Consider the following 11169-nt stretch of genomic DNA (forward strand, 5'->3'; position numbering starts at 1 on the left):
TCGTTTATTTTTTGTTTGTTTCTTAATTATGAAATTGTACTCTATCGTTATTCATATATCCAATCATTTTTCTTTTGTGTAAATTCTTTGTAATTTTCCTTTAATTTCTATCATCTATAGATTTCTAACTGCTCATTTGTATATTTTTTTTATAAGTATATTACATTTTATGTTAACTATAGGTGGAGGCACATAAAAAAATCTAAATCTAAATCAAATATAAAAGTCATAAAGTCACTGAAGATATGGACCCTACATGTACGCCAGACGAGAGTCAATGTCACGGGGAACAGACGCGACCTGTTGGAGCAGCAACGCAGCAGTTGGACAGGTGAGTAAACAGTGAGCTGCTGTGTGATACCATGAAGGGTGAACAGGTGATCATTTCAAGAGGCGTGCGGAGCAGACGGAGCTGCCTGAACCTGACGGAGCTGCCTGAACCTGACAGGCGGTTGTCAGGGTGCACAGACGCGGGGCCACCAAACCATTCAAGGGCCAGCAATGTCCAGATGAGACAAGTTGTACAGCTTCCTTTACCTTGTATTTGTTGGACTGAGCGCTTTTGAAGCAGGACGGAGACGTTTAGTAGTTGTTTTTTAAAAATTATTTCAAATTTTGGATCGGTCAAAACTGTTACTGGTTTTATCAATGCGGCATGTACTGTAAACATATTCAAATACAAAGATATAAACTAAAACATTTGTACGCCAAAATCCGTTTCCTTTTTAAAGCTTCCTACTAAAGTTTTTATAAACAACATTAACCTTTATGAACAGTTCCGATCATAGTCTTAAATCGCAGGTACGTGGCATAAAAGGTACATATTAACGAAACATAAGAAGAGTGTTTCTCTGCAAATTAATGCAGTCAACACGACCGTTTCGTATGAATGATGGTGGCTCGGGCGTTGCCGCGGCCATTCCGTTTCATCAGATCCAATGAAAGCAGACTGTGATGCAGCGCTTGACTCTTAGGCCCCGTTTACACGGAGCAAAAACGGTGGCGGTTTTCGTGCGTTTTGGCCGTTCGTTTACACGAAAACGAAGCTCAAAGTCACCAAAAACTTTAATTTCTGAAAACTCCGGCCAAAGTGGAGATTTTCAAAAACTCTGTTTTCACGTTTGCTTGTAAACGGAGGGAAACCGAGATTTAGGCTTCAGAACGTCACATTATGCCACAGAAACGTCACCAGCATCATGTGTGCGACCTGTGTTTACAATTTGTTTGGCCACCGTCAATATTTTCTTGTATTTTACCTGTTTTATATTCTAAAGTCACACTTAAAAGTAACTCCACTTCTCTGTCACTCCAAACGAAAGACTCTCGTTCCGTCTTGGAAGTAATTGGCATTGAAGGCTGATTTATGGTCCCGCGTTACAGCAACGCAGAGCCTACGGCATAGGTTACGCGGCGACGCGCACCGTACGTAGGCTACGCCGTCGATTTAATGCGGAACCATATTATTCAGGCTTCACACGTGTGATTTGTTGACGTTTTTTCCAGGATTCTGATTGGCTAGCATGACTTTACGCTTCTCGTTACACTGCCCCCTGCAGGTTTGAATGCTCATAGCACCTTAACAGCGTATTCATGCGGGTTCGTGTAAACGAGGATATTTTTCAAAACGTAGAGGGGGAAATAATCCGTTTTTGTAAATATTTTGTAAACGTGGCCTTATTTCAGTGTCTCTCCATTTTGACATTGTTAAATTATTTAGAGCAAACAAAGAGAAACTTCCCTGTTTCACTCCTTTCTGCCTATATCCCAGGAGGTAAACACCCCCCCGCTCAAAACAAAACAAAACATGGTATCTAGTGCCCCTTTTCGATAAGCCTATACAGTTTTCAACACAACTGTACTGGCCTCCACTCTACTCGCCTCGGTGTCAGTCGTTTTCCATTACAGTTCAGTACCAACTCAATGTGGGTGGGGCCTCGTTCTCGTTCTGCATTGCCTCATCAAGCCCCCTTGTTGTTGGCCATATGGCACAGAAACCTGCTGACATTCTCATCGCACCACAAAGTTTGTTTGTAAAGTAAATATTGTGATTGCTATTGCCAGGTTTTAAAGATGGCGGGTGTGAAGACGTCGCTCTCAAGACTCAGAGACGTTACTCTCTGGCCAATCAGGGGCCTGCAGCCTGGCGATGTTGCATTTTCAGCCCAACTCAGCTCGGTTAGAGAACTGACCAAGAAGGTGCGAAAAAAGGAGGTACTAACCGGTACTATCGCCCAGTGGGAACCCCTCAAAACATACTAGAGTCGAGCGGCGCCAAGCCGAGTAGGTGCTCGTGGGAATGACCTACAGTATTAATTAGGGCTGGGCAAGTCAACGCGTTATTATCACGTTAACTCATTAATTTATTAACGCCGACATTTATTTTATCGTGCATTAACGCATGTTGCTCACATGCTTTTGTTTTGAAAAGTATTTTGCCAGCTGCTCCGGAACCGGAAGAGAGTTGGCGGAAAAACATGCGGAAAAGCTAAAACACACATGAGAGCGGTAAAATTATGGAACGGTTACATGGACATTTTCATTTTAAAGTTCTCCCAGACGGTGGATTCGACCCCTGTAACGGAAATTTCATTAGTGATTTTGTACGTCACACTTTCTAACAGGGACATTTGGTGCTGAATATAGACGGTAATGCTGCTCCCCGTTAAAAGTTTCTGCTTTTACCTCAGAAATTGCCTGTTTTAATGTCATGATTGTGGATCAGAATTTTGTTGGTAGACTTTTTTTATTTTTCATAAAAAAGCATGATGACATTAATGCCTGGCAGTGGCAATAAGCTATATTTTATTTGACATTTTTACACTAGATATGTGTTACTGACAAGTGCTGATGTTTGCTGAGATGTTTGCAAAACAAATGTTATGGCACTTTCGTTCATACTTTTATAAATAAAAGTGCACTTTACACAACTTTTGAATTCATTATTTGATTTTGCATATACAATGTGATTAATCGTGATTAATCAGGGAAATCATGCGATTAATCGCGATTAAAACTTTTAATCGTTGCCCAGCCCTAGTATTAATTTAAACTTTCCTTGAAATTGGGAGATACAAACACATTGAGACTGGGGGAAAAAAGGAACACATTTATGTGATGAAGAGCCAGCTAATGGTAGCCAGCATAGCAAAAGAGCTCAGTGGCTGAGGTTGCAACAAAAACAAGGTCGATGAAATGAGTGTGCCAAAAGAAGACTGGATAAGTAAAATTATAGTTCCTCTCTGGAGATGAAGAAGAGGACAGCAGAGACTGGAGGCCGATGCCCTGGTGGTCATATGTTTGTTGGACATGTAATCGCTGTTCTGCATTTACTTACTTCCCCTTTAAAGTGATTATTCAACATATGCAGTACGTAAAAGTACTTCATACATTATACACTGCTCTACAAGTTAAGCTTATACTAAAGAGGCAGTTTCAAAGTGGACTGCAACAGTAAATCACAATTATAGAGGAAGACAAGGATATGCATGGGTGTTTACTCATGCTGGTGTTAAGGTAAGTCTGTTTTCAATTGGGATTCTGTCCCACACATCTTGTTATCTGATGAGGAAAAGTTATGATTAACAGTTTGAGGGGCTTTTTGAGGTAAAAACAGCCCACCTGTTGTTTTTGTTGTGTCAATGCAGCCGTCGAGTAAGAACATCAGGGATTCAGATGACCAAAAAATGCGCGATAAAACACCTGCCTGCTGTCTCTGATTCATGGCCGAACATGCATCTTCCACATACTCTGCCTCGGAGGATGGACTCTGTGTCTGTTCTGTGACTATCATTCAACTAATTTCTACAATGTGACTTAACTGCCATCTGGAAGCAATAACATCTAAGCCCCGAGGGTAGTTTTATTGTTCCTCAAATGAATAATGCAGCATGGTGTGTCTTACAACCAACCCAGAGAGAATAAACTGTTATTGGTGATTTGCTCTTGACCGTTTTGCGACAAACAGCAGAGAAAATCTGACGAAATCCCATTCGCTTTGATTTTGGTCTTGGTCGGCTTTGGTTGGATTGATGGGCGATCTGCTCATTCACAGCTGTGTCTTCTAATTTAGTAAGAGTAACATTTACAAACCTCTGTTTAGGCAAACGCAGCGTATGGCTCAGCACCTGACACACAATGTACTGCCTTCCCAGAGAATTTATCAGCTGTCAGGTTGCTGTAAAATGTTTCGACATTGGTTGGGCGGCAGCGCATAAAAATTATCCTCCGATCTCAAACAAAGAAGCATTTCCACCACTTACGTCAGTGTTTGCTTTGTTGATTGATTTTGCTATGCGCTTCACTCTCAAAAGAATGTATTGCCTCATTAAGACAAATGTGTTACAGAGCTCTTTTACATTGTTAATAAAAAACAAATCTTTCCCTTACTGGGTTTGGATTCCTGTTTATGAATGACTATCAATGCAAAGACGGTAAAAACATCACTGCAATGTACATTTCTGTGCAAGTCCACTTCTGATTTTATAGTTTCAGGTGTCTTAAAATGAAGTGGGAAATAAAAATGGTACTGAGGTTGGTCATAATTCTTTAAAGTTTTCAGTTTGGTAATATTGTCTCAACATTTGGAAATCAAAGTGATTCTCGTCTCTGACGTTTGACCAAAACAGGATCTCTTTTGATCAAGGAAACTTTATGCACCTCTGAGGACAGTAAACGATCTAAAGCTCCAGCATTTTCATCTGAGGTTTTGTGTCAGCATTCGGACACATTTACACTGTGAAAACTCATCTCTAAGGAAGTAAAGAAGCCTTCTTTCAAGAAAATTAGAAGGCAGTTTTAGAATATGTTGCTAGTTTTAAGAACTCTAGTCAAGAAAACTATTCTGAGCCCTCTGGCAAATATCATCTATTTAAATTAAGACAATTTTAACTAGATTTTTGGACTGTTAGGCTTATTTCTAGAGGGGCTATTTTGCAGTGTATGAGCCACAACATCAAAGCCTCAAACAGGTTAAGTGAGCGATGTTCATTGTGTTAAAGAGTAATGTGATGCTGAAAGCCTTTGGGCCAGAGCCCTGACTTAATCTTCAGAGCCCCCAGATGTGAATGACTGACCATCATGCTGAAAACCTGTTCATGGACGCACTTTCTGATCGTTTTTTTGTTTTTGACCCCTAAAACTGCTGATCACACGATGACGGCTCTGCTCGCCTCATAGCCATATATTTATACTGATCATGCACATACAGTGCTCTAATCTACAGTATTCACAGACATTGTAGTGCGTTCATTGTACTTGTAACCTAACTTTTATATTTAAACATATACATATTGCGGGTGGGACCTCAGGGGCTCACAACCGCAATCCTTGGTGCATGCAGGCAAAAGAATCTCCCTCACATTTGACAAACTGAATAAAACAGGTGTTTTCCGATGTGCACGCCAACCCTTGCAGATGCAGTTGGCAGTGAGCCGATAAATAAATCTTTCTTTGGCAGCACTCAGTTGGGCATTTGTCAGCTATGACAATGGTGCTGCTGCCATTTAGGAACCAAATAATTATATAAAGAAATTTTATTTTTCACTGTTAATGCATGAAACTGGAATTGATTTCTGCCTTGCAATATTACAATATTCATATTTACAATATGTATAACACAGAATCTGCAAAAACCTTTCAAGATTTATAGAGGTTTCAAGTAATTTTATTTCTTGAAATAATAATAAGGTTTTGGCTCATGTTTGATGTACGTTTGAAAGAACTGTTTTATAAGATGGATATTGGCAGTTTGTATTTTGTTACAACTTTGTAATTTTTCTTCTTTCGTTTCTGTCCGCCCATTTTTCATGTGTGGTTGTAAAACAAGAGGCTGATGACTGATTAAAAGGATATATTCCTTTTTTTATTTCTAGAAGTGGGTTTGGTGAAGAACTTCAGCATTCTTACCAGCAGTAGATGGCGTCCAGAAGCCGAGCTAACAGTCGCTCAGAATGCCACTTTAGCATTCATGCAGAGGTGCGGAGATGTGCTTTAGGAATTGGTATAAAAGACAAATTGATAAATAAATTAATAAATGTGTACATATAAAAATGATTGATGAAATAGACAAGAAATATTAAAAGCATCTTAATTTACTGTATATGTTTTAAAATACATGTATTGATCTAATAATTGTAATTGTTTAATGGTTTCTGTATAATTTTCAGTATTTTTTTCTTGTTTTCAATAAGAGAGTCATTTATTTGTTTTTTTTCTGTTTACTTTTGCCTACTCACTTTTCCTTTTTCATTTGGTGTTTTTTTCCATTTCGCCTTTGCTTTTCCTGCTGGCCTTTCTCTGTGCTGGTCAACGTTGAGCATGAAGGGACAGCTTTCCTCTTTATGATTGTGAATCACTTTTCTTGAGTACTTTATCCTTCACTATTAACCAAGAACTAAGCACAATACTTGTCTGATCTTTGCCACTTTATGTAGCTTCAAAATTTCTGACCAGATGGGGCATTAGAGCCCTCATCAGAAGTGTTGACAAAAAAGCACTGACAATACCGGGCTAATGAGTCGGGAAGGTCCAGCACACCTTGTAATACGCCTTTTCTCCACTAAAGGTGCACTTTATTGTAACAGGTCAATGTTCTTGTGATATAGTGCCCTCGTGTGGTCCGAATTAGCGCTGCTACATATAGTGCTTTTAAGGGTAAGATTATGTCTGTTCAAAGTTGGAGGATAGGCTACAACTCTGGTGTAATATAAAATTCTGTGTCAGACATACACATATTTTTTACAAATGGATGTGCATATGTAGTAAATACTGCATACAGCATGATGTATTATGGTAATGTTGCTAACAATGGCCAGCAGCGGAAATGCTTAATCTTATGTCTGGAAAAGGTTCAGTTTCCAATTTTGCAGCTGGAATGCAGTTAACTCTGGTGTGACATTATGGTGTGAGTTATGACTTCAGAGGTAAAAAGGACCTCTTCATCATATCTGATATTTCACAATGTGGATTACATGCAAGAGGGAAAAGCAAGGACAAAATTAAAAAAAGAAAAAATGATGGGTTAAAAAAAGTGTTTAAATAAATACAAGGTAGCTATTAAAAATATTAAGGAAAAAATTGTAATTTCAATACATTAAATTAATCAAAATGTCACATTTTAAAGTATCTACATAAATGTGTGTTTGATGAAAATATGTGAAAAATTAATTTAAAAATACTGTTTAGGATTGAGCTTACCTTTCCACATTTATTACTTTAAAAAAAAAATCTCTATTGATTTTACCACAATTATTATTCCTGTCCTCAAATATTTTCGGATGTCTTTCCAGGGCTATTGTTTTTGATGTCCTGTCACTGTGCCAGGATGATAAAGCATGGGCTGGGCTGACACCCAGAGAACTCCGGCCCAGTTTAATCCCTGCTCACAAACGTTCAGAAAAACTATCAAACAGTGGTGATAACAACCCTCTGCCTCGCTGGGGGATTTACATAATAACACTGCTCCTTGACCGATTTATTCACACTGAAAAAAAGGCTTTATAATGTAGCGTAAGAATTGGTGTATGTGTAATCTTATTATCTTATTAGCCTTACAAATATTATAAACACATTATCTACCATTAACAAATTATTCATCATGTACTATTCATGATGAACAACTACGTGTGTGTGTATATATGTGTGTGTATATATATTATATATATATATATATATATATATATATATGTATATATATATATATATATATATATATATATATATATATATATATATATATATATATATATATATATATATATATATATATATAAACATATATATACACATATACACACATGTAGTATATGTGATATATACCAATGACAAGCTAAAAGGTGTCAGCTGTGTACATTTACAAAAGAAAAGCAAAATCATAAATCAAATGTAAGTTTTCAGTAGTTACTTATAATGGATCCCACCAATTAAGAATCAGCATTATACATTGAGTTCAAGCAGTCCTTGAGGAAATGCTTGAAGCAAATGCCTTGCCAAATGGATGCTTAAAAGTTAAAAAAATAGTCTTGTATATAATTAGAAAAATTCAGATTTTTTTTTTGGCAGAATGACAAAAAAATGTAGTTATTTCTGTCAATGAACTGAAGTGTGTGTGTATGTGTTTGGTCCATCATCTGTGAAAAGTCGGTAATCTGGGAGGACACCAAGCAAACCAGAGATGCATGTTGACCACAGGAGAGTGTCAGAAGAAAAGTGTGGCACTCTCCTGCTGTGGAAATCTACAGTTTGTCATCGGGGCTCTAAAAAGCATGTTTTATACACAGTAAAACAGCACACATCAGTGTTGTTTCCCGCACAGACAGAGAGACAGCCACAGTCACTCCCCACAAGTCTAATTGTTTCCAGTGGCTAGTGGCAGTTCATTAGAGTCTCACTCAAATGAAAATGTCTGGTAATGATCGGATGTCAACAACGGCTGAGTTAGACGTACAGCTGGGGTCAATAGTAAGAAGTTGAAACGACATATTAAAGAGGTTGGTGCTTGCCACCCACATGCTCACACACACTACTCCATCTTATTCCTGAAGCCAGCTGGAATATGGTTCCAGCACCATAACCCTAAAGAGGAAGAAAACAGGTATAGATGGATGGATGTTTGCCTGTGTGAAAGTCAAGTGTGTATCATGTTTTTTTTTAATTAGACTTGACTGAAATGAAATTATTCAAGGATCAGTTTGGCTCACATCCACAAGAAGTCAAAGTTTACCATGCAGGGGCGAAAATCCCGGGGGGGACAGGGGGGACAGGGGGGACAAGTCCCCCCCATTAGTAAAGCTGCCCCCCCCTAAAATAATTTGAGACAGAATTAATAATTTTGGAACAATTCAGTAGTATTTAGTAGTGATGCACCAAAATGAAAATTTGTGGCCGAAACCAAAATCGAAAATAATAATAAACAGTTCAATCTCATTACACTTAAAACAAGAGTCATCGCCAGAAAAATAACTTGTTATTTGACAATTTTCACCTGTTTCAAGTAAATTTTCACTTGAAATAAGTAGAAAAATCTGCCAGTGCAACAAGATTTATCTTATAAGCAAAACAATCTTGTTCCACTGGCAGATTTTTCTACTTATTTTAAATGAAAATCTACTTGAAACAGGTGAAAATTGTTGTTTTTTTCCCGTGATGAGTCTTGTTTTAAGTGTAATGAGATTTTTTTTAACTAAAAATGAGACATTTTAACTAGAAATAAGACAAATATTCTTGTTAAGATTTTGGGTTTTGCAGTGTATTATGTCAGATGTGCTGTATTATTGCCACCTTCCACCTAATACCATTGTTTTGTATTACTCTAAGAAAGGTCTTCTGCCTGTTTGCGAGATAGAGTTGAAAATGTCAAAATGCTGTATTAAAGGAAGGCTAAAACTTTTATTCCTTGTCCCCCCCTGGATTTATTCTCTAAAATTTTACTGTTTATTGTCCCCCCCCAACTATGAAACAGGATTTTCGCCCCTGGTACCATGGGTCAGTTTAGCCTCACATTATTGCAAATGTGTTGTTATGATGAACAGTTCTACCCACCAACTGAAGCCCTCTGTTTTTCTTTAATACCAACACGTACATCCAGTCTTTCCTCACCAAAACAGACTATGCATCGTCTCCCAACACTACCAGCTATACAATACAACAGGGCTCCATCTCATCCCTCAGCATCAACACACACACGCATGGTGCGTGTAATTGAGCAATAAGCCATCATCACTCAGGCTGTGAGGTGCTGAAACATCCCCTAAAAACAAACTTACCCGCTGTGACTCTAGAGACGAGGCAGCTGAGGGCGAGCAGGAAAAATCTCTCCATGTTTCTAACGCTCGGGCGACGTGCGGTCCCATTTACTCAGTCAGGCCGGGGAGGCTGCGAGGACCAGCGGGCTGGTCTGCTGTACCAGTATCGCCTCGGCTGGAGGAGGCGGTGTGTGTGTGTTTTCAGCACCTGGGACAGCTCCTCATTCAGCCGCCGGCGACCACAGATTGATCATCTCCATCCTCACGATGGCAGGGCTGCTCGGCTGCTCTCCAGCCCTGCGCTTCTCACATGCGTCGTCGGCAAATGTGTCTCCAGAAAAAAACCCTCCCAGTTCTGCTGCTGATGCTGCTGCTGCTGCAGACACACTGAAACGTGCTGCCTTTGTTTATGAGCCTATGCACTGGCTGCTAAAAACAACCTCACAGCTGAATTAGTTGACAAAAACACATGCATCGAAAAGGAAATTAAATATTGCATAAAACTTTGGGTGTTTTCTATCCCATTTGCCAGTGGCAGAGCTCTGCCAAACACGCAACCCTAACATGCAGTCCTTAAATTAGCACTGTTCTGGACCAGCAAAGCTGCTGAAGTGTAAAGTTGTCACCAGCAACCCTCGCATCCTCCTGCTTTGTTTCCTCTACTTGGTTCCAGGATGATGCTGCCCACTCCGTGATTAAATATGCAAACACGGTCCCACGCAAAAGGAGACAAAGCCTCTGTGGAGCTGCGTTGGTCGCTTTTTCCACTTCAAAAATAAGCACATGCCTCTTGACTTTCTCCCCGGAGTTGACAGCCTCCCTTGTTCTCACATATCTCACCCCCCACCTAATTGTTTCCGCTCATATTTGTTTCAGGAGCGCAGAGAGCGCACGGTGAAGCTTGGATGAGTGGAGAAAGTGTGGATCATGCATCGTACCTGGTTTCCCGCAGCGCAGTGGGCTGGAATCTCTCCGGGAGGTTTGCGTGCGTGTCCCTACTCAGCAGATCCCTGATTACTTCCCCACGAAGTGTTTTCTTCACCCCACAGTTCAACTTACAGCCCGCTGCTCTGACGGGCTTCATGGGAATGCTGTAGGTAATGGTGGAGGGTTATTGTGCTGATTTCTTTTTTTTTTTTTTTACATGCTTCACTTTCCTGTAGGCTACTGCTCTCTTCCCCAGTGTGTGTGTGTGTGTGTGTGTGTGTGTGTGTGTGTGTGTGTGTGTGTGTGTGTGTGTGTGTGTGTGTGTGTGTGTGTGTGTGTGTGTGTGTGAGAGAGAGAGAGAGGGGGAGAAAAGAGAGAGAAAGCTTGTAAAGATGTAAGAAGAAGTACCTGTACAGACAGGCATAGCCGTCACCAGCTTGCATGTTCAGCTTCAGTGTCTGCTGACACTGGAGCAGTGAATCTTTATAGGTGGAAGAAGGAG

General features: G+C 39.7%; 1 protein-coding gene across 2 annotated transcripts in view; it reads right to left on the reverse strand.

The window, feature by feature from the left end:
- The window catches only part of fndc5a (fibronectin type III domain containing 5a), a 50491-nt gene extending 40657 nt beyond the window's left edge, over positions 1-9834 (reverse strand). For both annotated transcript variants that reach the window (XM_061743555.1, XM_061743556.1), the window contains exon 1: positions 9762-9834. In XM_061743555.1, coding sequence (XP_061599539.1) covers positions 9762-9816 — 55 coding nt within the window. In that variant the 5' untranslated portion in view covers positions 9817-9834. The remainder of the gene's footprint in view (positions 1-9761) is intronic.
- Positions 9835-11169: the final 1335 nt, after the last annotated feature.

The sequence above is a fragment of the Cololabis saira genome, chromosome 16 (genome assembly GCF_033807715.1).
Source record: "Cololabis saira isolate AMF1-May2022 chromosome 16, fColSai1.1, whole genome shotgun sequence".
Classification (NCBI taxonomy): domain Eukaryota; kingdom Metazoa; phylum Chordata; class Actinopteri; order Beloniformes; family Belonidae; genus Cololabis; species Cololabis saira.